Below are 16,314 nucleotides of genomic sequence, written 5' to 3'. Positions count from 1 at the left end.
GGTACTGGTACTCCTTGTATATAGCCATGTTATTACCTCGTACCCCTGCACATTGACTCGGTACTGGTACTCCTTTTATATAGTCATGTTATTACCTCGTACCCCTGCACATTGACTCGGTACTGGTACTCCCTGTATATAGCCATGTTATTACCTCGTACCCCTGCACATTGACTCGGTACTGGTACTCCCTGTATATAGCCATGTTATTACCTCGTACCCCTGCACATTGACTCGGTACTGGTACTCCTTTTATATAGTCATGTTATTACCTCGTACCCCTGCACATTGACTCGGTACTGGTACTCCCTGTATATAGCCATGTTATTACCTCGTACCCCTGCACATTGACTCGGTACTGGTACTCCTTGTATATAGCCATGTTATTACCTCGTACCCCTGCACATTGACTCGGTACTGGTACTCCCTGTATATAGCCATGTTATTACCTCGTACCCCTGCACATTGACTCGGTACTGGTACTCCTGTATATAGCCATGTTATTACCTCGTACCCCTGCACATTGACTCGGTACTGGTACTCCTTTTATATAGTCATGTTATTACCTCGTACCCCTGCACATTGACTCGGTACTGGTACTCCTTGTATATAGCCATGTTATTACCTCGTACCCCTGCACATTGACTCGGTACTGGTACTCCTTTTATATAGCCATGTTATTACCTCGTACCCCTGCACATTGACTCGGTACTGGTACTCCTGTATATAGCCATGTTATTACCTCGTACCCCTGCACATTGACTCGGTACTGGTACTCCTGTATATAGCCATGTTATTACCTCGTACCCCTGCACATTGACTCGGTACTGGTACTCCTTTTATATAGCCATGTTATTACCTCGTACCCTGCACATTGACTCGGTACTGGTACTCCTGTATATAGCCATGTTATTACCTCGTACCCCTGCACATTGACTCAGTACTGGTACTCTGTACTGGTACTCCTTGTATATAGCCATGTTATTACCTCGTACCCTGCACATTGACTCGTACTGGTACTCCCTGTATATAGCCATGTTATTACTGGTACCCCTGCACATTGACTCGGTACTGGTACTCCCTGTATATAGCCATGTTATTACCTCGTACCCTGCACATTGACTCGGTACTGGTACTCCCTGTATATAGCCATGTTATTACCTCGTACCCCTGCACATTGACTCGGTACTGGTACTCCTTTTATATAGCCATGTTATTACCTCGTACCCCTGCACATTGACTCGGTACTGGTACTCCTGTATATAGCCATGTTATTACCTCGTACCCTGCACATTGACTCGGTACTGGTACTCCTGTATATAGCCATGTTATTACCTCGTACCCCTGCACATTGACTCGGTACTGGTACTCCTGTATATAGCCATGTTATTACCTCGTACCCCTGCACATTGACTCGGTACTGGTACTCCTGTATATAGCCATGTTATTACCTCGTACCCTGCACATTGACTCGGTACTGGTACTCCTGTATATAGTCATGTTATTACCTCGTACCCCTGCACATTGACTCAGTACTGGTACTCCTTTTATATAGTCATGTTATTACCTCGTACCCCTGCACATTGACTCGGTACTGGTACTCCTTGTATATAGCCATGTTATTACCTCGTACCCTGCACATTGACTCAGTACTGGTACTCCTTGTATATAGTCATGTTATTACCTCGTACCCCTGCACATTGACTCGGTACTGGTACTCCTTTTATATAGTCATGTTATTACCTGCACCCCTGCACATTGACTCGGTACTGGTACTCCTTGTATATAGCCATGTTATTACCTCGTACCCCTGCACATTGACTCAGTACTGGTACTCCTTTATATAGTCATGTTATTACCTCGTACCCCTGCACATTGACTCGGTACTGGTACTCCTTTTATATAGTCATGTTATTACCTCGTACCCCTGCACATTGACTCGGTACTGGTACTCCTTGTATATAGCCATGTTATTACCTCGTACCCCTGCACATTGACTCGGTACTGGTACTCCTTTTATATAGTCATGTTATTACCTCGTACCCTGCACATTGACTCGGTACTGGTACTCCTTTTATATAGTCATGTTATTACCTCGTACCCCTGCACATTGACTCGGTACTGGTACTCCTGTATATAGCCATGTTATTACCTCGTACCCTGCACATTGACTCGGTACTGGTACTCCTGTATATAGTCATGTTATTACCTCGTACCCCTGCACATTGACTCGGTACTGGTACTCCCTGTATATAGTCATGTTATTACCTCGTACCCCTGCACATTGACTCGGTACTGGTACTCCTTGTATATAGCCATGTTATTACCTCGTACCCCTGCACATTGACTCGGTACTGGTACTCCCTGTATATAGCCATGTTATTACCTCGTACCTGCACATTGACTCGGTACTGGTACTCCTGTATATAGCCATGTTATTACCTCGTACCCCTGCACATTGACTCGGTACTGGTACTCCTGTATATAGTCATGTTATTACCTCGTACCCTGCACATTGACTCGGTACTGGTACTCCTTGTATATAGCCATGTTATTACCTCGCACCCCTGCACATTGACTCGGTACTGGTACTCCTGTATATAGTCATGTTATTACCTCGTACCCCTGCACATTGACTCGGTACTGGTACTCCTTGTATATAGCCATGTTATTACCTCGTACCCCTGCACATTGACTCGGTACTGGTACTCCTTGTATATAGCCATGTTATTACCTCGTACCCCTGCACATTGACTCGGTACTGGTACTCCTTTTATATAGTCATGTTATTACCTCGTACCCCTGCACATTGACTCGGTACTGGTACTCCTTTTATATAGCCATGTTATTACCTCGTACCCCTGCACATTGACTCGGTACTGGTACTCCCTGTATATAGTCATGTTATTACCTCGTACCCCTGCACATTGACTCGGTACTGGTACTCCCTGTATATAGTCATGTTATTACCTCGTACCCCTGCACATTGACTCGGTACTGGTACTCCCTGTATATAGTCATGTTATTACCTCGTACCCCTGCACATTCACTCGGTACTGGTACTCCTTGTATATAGCCATGTTATTACCTCGTACCCCTGCACATTGACTCGGTACTGGTACTCCCTGTATATAGCCATGTTATTACCTCGTACCCCTGCACATTGACTCGGTACTGGTACTCCCTGTATATAGTCATGTTATTACCTCGTACCCCTGCACATTGACTCGGTACTGGTACTCCCTGTATATAGTCATGTTATTACCTCGTACCCTGCACATTGACTCGGTACTGGTACTCCCTGTATATAGTCATGTTATTACCTCGTACCCTGCACATTGACTCGGTACTGGTACTCCCTGTATATAGTCATGTTATTACCTCGTACCCCTGCACATTCACTCGGTACTGGTACTCCTTGTATATAGCCATGTTATTACCTCGTACCCCTGCACATTGACTCGGTACTGGTACTCCCTGTATATAGCCATGTTATTACCTCGTACCCCTGCACATTGACTCGGTACTGGTACTCCCTGTATATAGTCATGTTATTACCTCGTACCCCTGCACATTGACTCGGTACTGGTACTCCCTGTATATAGTCATGTTATTACCTCGTACCCCTGCACATTGACTCGGTACTGGTACTCCCTGTATATAGCCATGTTATTACCTCGTACCCCTGCACATTGACTCGGTACTGGTACTCCTGTATATAGTCATGTTATTACCTCGTACCCTGCACATTGACTCGGTACTGGTACTCCTGTATATAGTCATGTTATTACCTCGTACCCCTGCACATTGACTCGGTACTGGTACTCCCTGTATATAGTCATGTTATTACCTCGCACCCCTGCACATTGACTCGGTACTGGTACTCCTGTATATAGCCATGTTATTACCTCGTACCCCTGCACATTGACTCGGTACTGGTACTCCCTGTATATAGTCATGTTATTACCTCGTACCCCTGCACATTGACTCGGTACTGGTACTCCCTGTATATAGTCATGTTATTACCTCGTACCCCTGCACATTGACTCGGTACTGGTACTCCCTGTATATAGCCATGTTATTACCTCGTACCCCTGCACATTGACTCGGTACTGGTACTCCTTGTATATAGCCATGTTATTACCTCGTACCCCTGCACATTGACTCGGTACTGGTACTCCCTGTATATAGTCATGTTATTACCTCGTACCCCTGCACATTGACTCGGTACTGGTACTCCCTGTATATAGCCATGTTATTACCTCGTACCCCTGCACATTGACTCGGTACTGGTACTCCCTGTATATAGCCATGTTATTACCTCGTACCCCTGCACATTGACTCGGTACTGGTACTCCCTGTATATAGTCATGTTATTATCTTACTATTTGCTTTTTTTTTATTAAGCAAATTGTTCTTACTTTTTAACTCTGTATTGTTGGGAAAGTAAGTAAGCATTTCACAGCAAGATCTACACCCATTGTATTTGGCACGTGACAAAATGTTTATTTGATTGTAATTCGTAACATATCATACTAAATGGATGATGGACAACCACAAATGAATACATACCATATGAAACGTAACATACCATACTAATTGGGGTGTACAGGATGGACATTTACTATGTTGGACGAGAAGAACTGCACTGTTCAACCGATCCAGTAAATGTGGAGGAGGAGTTAAGATGGGGTGTGGCCCATGGAGATGGAAAGAGGTCTCATTGTATCCGTGCAATTATGGCGTCTGTGACAGCGCCTTTGAGGCCATCTCCATTTTGAAGTACATTTACATTTACATTTAAGTCATTTAGCAGACGCTCTTATCCAGAGCGACTTACAAATTGGTGCATTCACCTTATGACATTTTCTTCTTCACGATTGGTTTATCTCTCCTGATGACCCGGTTGGACATGACTCCAACAGTGTCAACCAACAGGGATCAGAAAATGAAGTCGGAAGTCCCACCCAGTTGACTACATTAAAATGGTGCAGTATTTCCTGGTGATGGCGCTGCCCATGGTAATACAGCATTTTGGCCACTAGAGGCCTCTATCGTCTATGTAGCCTCCAAAAGCGGAAGTGGGTTCACAGGGTCTTTCCATTTCGCCTGAAAACCGGAACATCCGGTTGTTGCTAGTAGGCTACCTTCATGATGAGATTATTATGGATAAAAGATAGATCATTTTTACTTGTCAAAAGGCAGCCAAGCATCAGGTCTTATTCTGGTGACATGATGATTGATGCTTGGCTGCCTTTTGACAAATAACAATTATTTATTGGAAAGCAGTATCAAGCTCATCACCATCCAATTTCACCACCCTGTGAAGTTCATCACAATTGATTTCATTTCTTGTCTAATAAACGACATGTTTTCCCGAGTCGTAGTGGGAGGACCACACCACATATCATCGCTTGACTCCAGTACTTCCTTATGATGGTTATTATATCAATATTTGTGCATGTGGCGTTTCCACTGCCATTTCTCACATAATTACAGCGTATTTAGTTTTGTAGACATTAGTAGTTTGCCGACAGATTGGCTGTATCCATCTAGCCTTTCGTGACATTTCTTTTATCTGACTTGAACTTTACTCGTATGAAAATGTTGGATGGAAACCTGGTTAACATGGGTAAATCATTTATCCATTGGATGTAAGAAAGGGAACTTGGAGTTTGGAGTTGAGTGTGTGGATGAAATTCTAGCCATGAATGGCATTTCATCACCCACATCATCACCACCACCACAGTCCTCCTCTTCTTACTCGCCTCATCATTGTCACTTAACTGATATAAATAAGTTCAAAGAGTTTCCAAGAAAATGCATTAAATGTCAGAGGTTTGAGCCTGAAATATTGCAGTATTTCTTTATTGCCCTGTTATAATACGTAGTTAAAAGATGGTAATAGCAGATTTCTCTATTTTCCGATTAAATGTGTGAAATGTGCCTTCTACCACTAGAGGGAGGACATGATACATGATAGAGAGAGACAGCCGGCTCGGACAACAGAGGCAATATCATGACACTTCAAATCATTAGCCTGCTGATAGGCCTACTTCTTTCTGCCAGCATCAATTTCTATTGTACAGATACAATCTTCATTATAGCTTCACAGTAGTACACATTTTATATTCAGTTAAATACTCACCAATCACATTGTCACAGGCCGTATATGGCCAGGCCTACTTCAAAATATTCCATAAGAAAAATAACTATTACCGTTTTGATAAACTAAGAAAGATAATGTATGTTTAATACTGTATTTTACAGTTTGGCGATTAACGATATAGCCCGCTGTGTGGTGATGGTTTGGTTACGGGCTGACTACGTACCATTCCAGTTTAGATTTTTTACAACCACATATAATGATTTAGTGGTGAAATCTCCGCCACCTACCAGTCAAGGGTTAAGGAATGAGACGTGTAAACCGATACGAGTGTCTGGCAAGTGCAGTTGTAAAACGTGTTCAGTTTGGACGTGGGAATGTTTGTTAGCATACTTGCCTTGAGAAGAGTGTTTCCGACAAAAGAGGTAGGCTATGTATTGATATTGTGGACAAAGATGTGGTTTGAATTTAAAACATTGCATTGAAACGCGTGTCTGTAAATCGACAAGGAGATTTGTCAATTGTGTGGCTTTCCACTGCGTCAGCCGAGGCGCTAGAGACAGTTCCAGCGCGTAACCTATTTTTTTTTGCAATTTATTTTCATACGTTTATTGAAATCTACCGTATACTGTCTAATTTTAACAAGCACGGTACGTTATTCATTACAGCGAGTATGTTGGTGTTTTTCGATTGAGTAGACAGGTATGTCGCTTGGTATTGCACTTCCGGTTACCTGAACAGTCGGCCTAACCGCAGGTGACATGACACTTGTGCGCGATCTGCACAGCTCAAGAGAAGAATAAACCATATTCGATGCGATGTTTACTAATGGAAAGTATTATCACTAGCCTGTATTTAATGTAATAACAATACATTACGTAGTATAGAATTGTATACATGGGAGATTTTTTTAAAGGAAAATCTTTATATAACTTATGATTTATTTATCCTCCTTTCCAGAATGCTGTAATCAGTCTGATGAATGAGAACACATAGCCACACCGAAGCAGAACCCTGCACCCATTCTAAGATGGAAGAGCTGGCTGTGTTGGACTTAATGACGTGCCCGCTGTGTTTAGAGCGGCTGGATGTTTCAGCCAAGGTCCTGCCTTGCCAGGATACCCCCTGGAAGCCCAGCCTGCATCAACAGGAGAACTCCAGGCCCGGGGCCAAGATTGCGCTCCACTGCCCAGAGTGTCATACCCTGGTCCAGGCCAGGTCGGTGGAGGAGCTGCCCCCTAACCTCCTGGTTCGGCTCTTGAAGGAGCTCAACCAGGGGTCCATGGAGCCAGGTCGGGACAGGAACAAACCATCTGTCCGATATATGGTAACCTCTGCCAGGGGCAGGGAGGCCCAGCAGCAGCATCAGAAACAACAACAACAGAACCCACAGTCTGATCAGCAGCACAGAGAGAGGCAGCATGGAAGGAATGAGGTGAGTAGCTGGGTGTTATTATGGATCCACTCTCCTTTGAAGTTATGATGTGAAACTCACTCAATGACTAGTGCAGAATGACAGCACCAACAGGTATTCTGTTACTAAACTTTACATTTGGACTGATCTTCAACTAAATGTGTTTTGGTAAAATGTGTTAAGTGTGCAAAGAGTTGTTTGGTTTGTTTAACTTTATAATCACGTTTTTTTGTTTGACATACATTTTAAAGTGGAAAATACTGCTGATAAAGTGATCCTACGGTGATTTGATCCATGCTGATATACAGTAGTGTTCCTACAGGGATTTGATCCATGCTGATATACAGTAGTGTTCCTACAGGGATTTGATCCATGCTGGTATAGTGCTCCTACAGGGATTTGATCCATGCTGATATACAGTAGTGTTCCTACAGGGATTTGATCCATGCTGGTATAGTGCTCCTACAGGGATTTGATCCATGCTGATATACAGTAGTGTTCCTACAGGGATTTGATCCATGCTGGTATAGTGCTCCTACAGGGATTTGATCCATGCTGATATACAGTAGTGTTCCTACAGGGATTTGATCCATGCTGGTATAGTGCTCCTACAGGGATTTGATCCATGCTGATATACAGTAGTGTTCCTACAGGGATTTGATCTATGCTGGTATAGTGTTCCTACAGGGATTTGATCCATGCTGATATACAGTAGTGTTCCTACAGGGATTTGATCCATGCTGGTATAGTGTTCCTACAGGGATTTGATCCATGCTGATATACAGTAGTGTTCCTACAGGGATTTGATCTATGCTGGTATAGTGTTCCTACAGGGATTTGATCCATGCTGATATACAGTAGTGTTCCTACAGGGATTTGATCCATGCTGGTATAGTGTTCCTACAGGGATTTGATCCATGCTGGTATACAGTAGTGCTCCTACAGTGATTTGATCCATGCTGGTATACAGTAGTGCTCCTACAGTGATTTGATCCATGCTGGTATACAGTAGTGCTCCTACAGTGATTTGATCCATGCTGATATACAGTAGTGCTCCTACAGTGATTTGATCCATGCTGGTATAGTGTTCCTACAGGGATTTGATCCATGCTGGTATAGTGTTCCTACAGTGATTTTATCCATGCTGGTATACAGTAGTGCTCCTACAGTGATTTGATCCATGCTGATATAGTGCTCCTACAGTGATTTTATCCATGCTGGTATAGTGTTCCTACAGTGATTTTATCCATGCTGGTATACAGTAGTGCTCCTACAGGGATTTTATCCATGCTGATATACAGTAGTGCTCCTACAGTGATTTTATCCATGCTGATAGACAGTAGTGCTCCTACAGTGATTTTATCCATGCTGATATACAGTAGTGCTCCTACAGTGATTTTATCCATGCTGATATACAGTAGTGCTCCTACAGTGATTTTATCCATGCTGGTATACAGTAGTGCTCCTACAGTGATTTTATCCATGCTGATATACAGTAGTGCTCCTACAGTGATTTTATCCATGCTGATATACAGTAGTGCTCCTACAGGGATTTGATCCATGCCATTATACAGTAGTGTTCCTACAGGGATTTGATCCACGCTGGTATACAGTAGTGCTCCTACAGTGATTTGATCCATGCCATTATACAGTAGTGCTCCTACAGGGATTTGATCCATGCTGGTATACAGTAGTGCTCCTACAGTGATTTGATCCATGCTGGTATACAGTAGTGCTCCTACAGGGATTTGATCCATGCTGGTATACAGTAGTGCTCCTACAGTGATTTGATCCATGCTGGTATAGTGTTCCTACAGGGATTTGATCCATGCTGATATACAGTAGTGTTCCTACAGGGATTTGATCCATGCTGGTATAGTGCTCCTACAGGGATTTGATCCATGCTGATATACAGTAGTGTTCCTACAGGGATTTGATCTATGCTGGTATAGTGTTCCTACAGGGATTTGATCCATGCTGATATACAGTAGTGTTCCTACAGGGATTTGATCCATGCTGGTATAGTGTTCCTACAGGGATTTGATCCATGCTGATATACAGTAGTGTTCCTACAGGGATTTGATCTATGCTGGTATAGTGTTCCTACAGGGATTTGATCCATGCTGATATACAATAGTGTTCCTACAGGGATTTGATCCATGCTGGTATAGTGTTCCTACAGGGATTTGATCCATGCTGGTATACAGTAGTGCTCCTACAGTGATTTGATCCATGCTGGTATACAGTAGTGCTCCTACAGTGATTTGATCCATGCTGGTATACAGTAGTGCTCCTACAGTGATTTGATCCATGCTGATATACAGTAGTGCTCCTACAGTGATTTGATCCATGCTGGTATACAGTAGTGCTCCTACAGTGATTTGATCCATGCTGGTATAGTGTTCCTACAGGGATTTGATCCATGCTGGTATAGTGTTCCTACAGTGATTTTATCCATGCTGGTATACAGTAGTGCTCCTACAGTGATTTGATCCATGCTGATATAGTGTTCATACAGTGATTTGATCCATGCTGATATACAGTAGTGCTCCAACAGTGATTTGATCCATGCTGATATAGTGCTCCTACAGTGATTTTATCCATGCTGGTATAGTGTTCCTACAGTGATTTTATCCATGCTGGTATACAGTAGTGCTCCTACAGTGATTTTATCCATGCTGATATACAGTAGTGCTCCTACAGTGATTTTATCCATGCTGATATACAGTAGTGCTCCTACAGTGATTTTATCCATGCTGGTATACAGTAGTGCTCCTACAGTGATTTTATCCATGCTGATATACAGTAGTGCTCCTACAGTGATTTTATCCATGCTGATATACAGTAGTGCTCCTACAGGGATTTGATCCATGCCATTATACAGTAGTGTTCCTACAGGGATTTGATCCATGCCATTATACAGTAGTGCTCCTACAGTGATTTGATCCATGCCATTATACAGTAGTGCTCCTACAGGGATTTGATCCATGCTGGTATACAGTAGTGCTCCTACAGTGATTTGATCCATGCTGGTATACAGTAGTGCTCCTACAGGTATTTGATCCATGCTGGTATACAGTAGTGCTCCTACAGTGATTTGATCCATGCTGATATACAGTAGTGCTCCTACAGTGATTTGATCCATGCTGGTATACAGTAGTGCTCCTACAGTGATTTGATCCATGCTGGTATACAGTAGTGCTCCTACAGGTATTTGATCCATGCTGGTATACAGTAGTGCTCCTACAGTGATTTGATCCATGCTGGTATAGTGTTCCTACAGGGATTTGATCCATGCTGATATACAGTAGTGTTCCTACAGGGATTTGATCCATGCTGGTATAGTGCTCCTACAGGGATTTGATCCATGCTGATATACAGTAGTGTTCCTACAGGGATTTGATCTATGCTGGTATAGTGTTCCTACAGGGATTTGATCCATGCTGATATACAGTAGTGTTCCTACAGGGATTTGATCCATGCTGGTATAGTGCTCCTACAGGGATTTGATCCATGCTGATATACAGTAGTGCTCCTACAGTGATTTGATCCATGCTGGTATACAGTAGTGCTCCTACAGTGATTTGATCCATGCTGATATAGTGCTCATACAGTGATTTGATCCATGCTGATATACAGTAGTGCTCCAACAGTGATTTGATCCATGCTGATATAGTGCTCCTACAGTGATTTTATCCATGCTGGTATAGTGTTCCTACAGTGATTTTATCCATGCTGGTATACAGTAGTGCTCCTACAGGGATTTTATCCATGCTGATATACAGTAGTGCTCCTACAGTGATTTTATCCATGCTGATAGACAGTAGTGCTCCTACAGTGATTTTATCCATGCTGATATACAGTAGTGCTCCTACAGTGATTTTATCCATGCTGATATACAGTAGTGCTCCTACAGTGATTTTATCCATGCTGATATACAGTAGTGCTCCTACAGGGATTTGATCCATGCCATTATACAGTAGTGTTCCTACAGGGATTTGATCCATGCTGGTATACAGTAGTGCTCCTACAGTGATTTGATCCATGCCATTATACAGTAGTGCTCCTACAGGGATTTGATCCATGCTGGTATACAGTAGTGCTCCTACAGTGATTTGATCCATGCTGGTATACAGTAGTGCTCCTACAGGGATTTGATCCATGCTGGTATACAGTAGTGCTCCTACAGTGATTTGATCCATGCTGATATACAGTAGTGCTCCTACAGTGATTTGATCCATGCTGGTATAGTGTTCCTACAGGGATTTGATCCATGCTGATATACAGTAGTGTTCCTACAGGGATTTGATCCATGCTGGTATAGTGCTCCTACAGGGATTTGATCCATGCTGATATACAGTAGTGTTCCTACAGGGATTTGATCTATGCTGGTATAGTGTTCCTACAGGGATTTGATCCATGCTGATATACAGTAGTGTTCCTACAGGGATTTGATCTATGCTGGTATAGTGTTCCTACAGGGATTTGATCCATGCTGATATACAGTAGTGTTCCTACAGGGATTTGATCCATGCTGGTATAGTGTTCCTACAGGGATTTGATCCATGCTGGTATACAGTAGTGCTCCTACAGTGATTTGATCCATGCTGGTATACAGTAGTGCTCCTACAGTGATTTGATCCATGCTGGTATACAGTAGTGCTCCTACAGTGATTTGATCCATGCTGATATACAGTAGTGCTCCTACAGTGATTTGATCCATGCTGGTATACAGTAGTGCTCCTACAGTGATTTGATCCATGCTGGTATAGTGCTCCTACAGTGATTTTATCCATGCTGGTATAGTGTTCCTACAGTGATTTTATCCATGCTGGTATACAGTAGTGCTCCTACAGGGATTTTATCCATGCTGATATACAGTAGTGCTCCTACAGTGATTTTATCCATGCTGATAGACAGTAGTGCTCCTACAGTGATTTTATCCATGCTGATATACAGTAGTGCTCCTACAGTGATTTTATCCATGCTGATATACAGTAGTGCTCCTACAGTGATTTTATCCATGCTGATATACAGTAGTGCTCCTACAGGGATTTGATCCATGCCATTATACAGTAGTGTTCCTACAGGGATTTGATCCATGCTGGTATACAGTAGTGCTCCTACAGTGATTTGATCCATGCCATTATACAGTAGTGCTCCTACAGGGATTTGATCCATGCTGGTATACAGTAGTGCTCCTACAGTGATTTGATCCATGCTGGTATACAGTAGTGCTCCTACAGGGATTTGATCCATGCTGGTATACAGTAGTGCTCCTACAGTGATTTGATCCATGCTGATATACAGTAGTGCTCCTACAGTGATTTGATCCATGCTGGTATAGTGTTCCTACAGGGATTTGATCCATGCTGATATACAGTAGTGTTCCTACAGGGATTTGATCCATGCTGGTATAGTGCTCCTACAGGGATTTGATCCATGCTGATATACAGTAGTGTTCCTACAGGGATTTGATCTATGCTGGTATAGTGTTCCTACAGGGATTTGATCCATGCTGATATACAGTAGTGTTCCTACAGGGATTTGATCTATGCTCGTATAGTGTTCCTACAGGGATTTGATCCATGCTGATATACAGTAGTGTTCCTACAGGGATTTGATCCATGCTGGTATAGTGTTCCTACAGGGATTTGATCCATGCTGGTATACAGTAGTGCTCCTACAGTGATTTGATCCATGCTGGTATACAGTAGTGCTCCTACAGTGATTTGATCCATGCTGGTATACAGTAGTGCTCCTACAGTGATTTGATCCATGCTGATATACAGTAGTGCTCCTACAGTGATTTGATCCATGCTGGTATACAGTAGTGCTCCTACAGTGATTTGATCCATGCTGGTATAGTGTTCCTACAGGGATTTGATCCATGCTGGTATAGTGTTCCTACAGTGATTTTATCCATGCTGGTATACAGTAGTGCTCCTACAGTGATTTGATCCATGCTGATATAGTGCTCATACAGTGATTTGATCCATGCTGATATACAGTAGTGCTCCAACAGTGATTTGATCCATGCTGATATAGTGCTCCTACAGTGATTTTATCCATGCTGGTATAGTGTTCCTACAGTGATTTGATCCATGCTGGTATACAGTAGTGCTCCTACAGGTATTTGATCCATGCTGGTATACAGTAGTGCTCCTACAGTGATTTGATCCATGCTGATATACAGTAGTGCTCCTACAGTGATTTGATCCATGCTGGTATAGTGTTCCTACAGGGATTTGATCCATGCTGATATACAGTAGTGTTCCTACAGGGATTTGATCCATGCTGGTATAGTGCTCCTACAGGGATTTGATCCATGCTGATATACAGTAGTGTTCCTACAGGGATTTGATCTATGCTGGTATAGTGTTCCTACAGGGATTTGATCCATGCTGATATACAGTAGTGTTCCTACAGGGATTTGATCCATGCTGGTATAGTGCTCCTACAGGGATTTGATCCATGCTGATATACAGTAGTGCTCCTACAGTGATTTGATCCATGCTGGTATACAGTAGTGCTCCTACAGTGATTTGATCCATGCTGATATAGTGCTCATACAGTGATTTGATCCATGCTGATATACAGTAGTGCTCCAACAGTGATTTGATCCATGCTGATATAGTGCTCCTATGATTTTATCCATGCTGGTATAGTGTTCCTACAGTGATTTGATCCATGCTGGTATACAGTAGTGCTCCTACAGGTATTTGATCCATGCTGGTATACAGTAGTGCTCCTACAGTGATTTGATCCATGCTGATATACAGTAGTGCTCCTACAGTGATTTGATCCATGCTGGTATAGTGTTCCTACAGGGATTTGATCCATGCTGATATACAGTAGTGTTCCTACAGGATTTGATCCATGCTGGTATAGTGCTCCTACAGGGATTTGATCCATGCTGATATACAGTAGTGTTCCTACAGGGATTTGATCTTGCTGGTATAGTGTTCCTACAGGGATTTGATCCATGCTGATATACAGTAGTGTTCCTACAGGGATTTGATCCATGCTGGTATAGTGCTCCTACAGGGATTTGATCCATGCTGGTATACAGTAGTGCTCCTACAGTGATTTGATCCATGCTGGTATACAGTAGTGCTCCTACAGTGATTTGATCCATGCTGATATAGTGCTCATACAGTGATTTGATCCATGCTGATATACAGTAGTGCTCCAACAGTGATTTGATCCATGCTGATATAGTGCTCCTACAGTGATTTTATCCATGCTGGTATAGTGTTCCTACAGTGATTTTATCCATGCTGGTATACAGTAGTGCTCCTACAGGGATTTTATCCATGCTGATATACAGTAGTGCTCCTACAGTGATTTTATCCATGTTGATAGACAGTAGTGCTCCTACAGTGATTTTATCCATGCTGATATACAGTAGTGCTCCTACAGTGATTTTATCCATGCTGATATACAGTAGTGCTCCTACAGTGATTTTATCCATGCTGATATACAGTAGTGCTCCTACAGGGATTTGATCCATGCTGATATACAGTAGTGCTCCTACAGTGATTTGATCCATGCTGGTATACAGTAGTGCTCCTACAGGGATTTGATCCATGCTGGTATACAGTAGTGCTCCTACAGTGATTTGATCCATGCTGATATACAGTAGTGCTCCTACAGTGTTTTGATCCATGCTGGTATAGTGTTCCTACAGGGATTTGATCCATGCTGATATACAGTAGTGTTCCTACAGGGATTTGATCCATGCTGGTATAGTGCTCCTACAGGGATTTGATCCATGCTGATATACAGTAGTGTTCCTACAGGGATTTGATCTATGCTGGTATAGTGTTCCTACAGGGATTTGATCCATGCTGATATACAGTAGTGTTCCTACAGGGATTTGATCCATGCTGGTATAGTGCTCCTACAGGGATTTGATCCATGCTGATATACAGTAGTGTTCCTACAGGGATTTGATCTATGCTGGTATAGTGTTCCTACAGGGATTTGATCCATGCTGATATACAGTAGTGTTCCTACAGGGATTTGATCCATGCTGGTATAGTGTTCCTACAGGGATTTGATCCATGCTGATATACAGTAGTGTTCCTACAGGGATTTGATCTATGCTGGTATAGTGTTCCTACAGGGATTTGATCCATGCTGATATACAGTAGTGTTCCTACAGGGATTTGATCCATGCTGGTATAGTGTTCCTACAGGGATTTGATCCATGCTGGTATACAGTAGTGCTCCTACAGTGATTTGATCCATGCTGGTATACAGTAGTGCTCCTACAGTGATTTGATCCATGCTGGTATACAGTAGTGCTCCTACAGTGATTTGATCCATGCTGATATACAGTAGTGCTCCTACAGTGATTTGATCCATGCTGGTATACAGTAGTGCTCCTACAGTGATTTGATCCATGCTGGTATAGTGTTCCTACAGGGATTTGATCCATGCTGGTATAGTGTTCCTACAGTGATTTTATCCATGCTGGTATACAGTAGTGCTCCTACAGTGATTTGATCCATGCTGATATAGTGCTCATACAGTGATTTGATCCATGCTGATATACAGTAGTGCTCCAACAGTGATTTGATCCATGCTGATATAGTGCTCCTACAGTGATTTTATCCATGCTGGTATAGTGTTCCTACAGTGATTTTATCCATGCTGGTATACAGTAGTGCTCCTACAGGGATTTTATCCATGCTGATATACAGTAGTGCTCCTACAGTGATTTTATCCATGCTGATATACAGTAGTGCTCCTACAGTGATTTTATCCATGCTGATATACAGTAGTGCTC

General features: G+C 42.7%; 1 protein-coding gene across 2 annotated transcripts in view; it reads left to right on the top strand.

Moving 5' to 3' along the window:
• The first annotated feature begins 6,406 nt into the window (after nt 1-6,406).
• The window catches only part of sh3rf2 (SH3 domain containing ring finger 2), a 48,533-nt gene continuing 38,625 nt past the window's right edge, over nt 6,407-16,314 (top strand). For both annotated transcript variants that reach the window (XM_065019926.1, XM_029647431.2), the window contains exons 1-2: nt 6,407-6,531; nt 7,067-7,541. In XM_065019926.1, coding sequence (XP_064875998.1) covers nt 7,089-7,541 — 453 coding nt within the window. In that variant the 5' untranslated portion in view covers nt 6,407-6,531; nt 7,067-7,088. The remainder of the gene's footprint in view (nt 6,532-7,066; nt 7,542-16,314) is intronic.

This window comes from Oncorhynchus nerka, linkage group LG6 (genome assembly GCF_034236695.1).
Source record: "Oncorhynchus nerka isolate Pitt River linkage group LG6, Oner_Uvic_2.0, whole genome shotgun sequence".
In the NCBI taxonomy this organism is placed as follows: domain Eukaryota; kingdom Metazoa; phylum Chordata; class Actinopteri; order Salmoniformes; family Salmonidae; genus Oncorhynchus; species Oncorhynchus nerka.
This window is presented reverse-complemented; position numbering and strand designations above follow the sequence as displayed.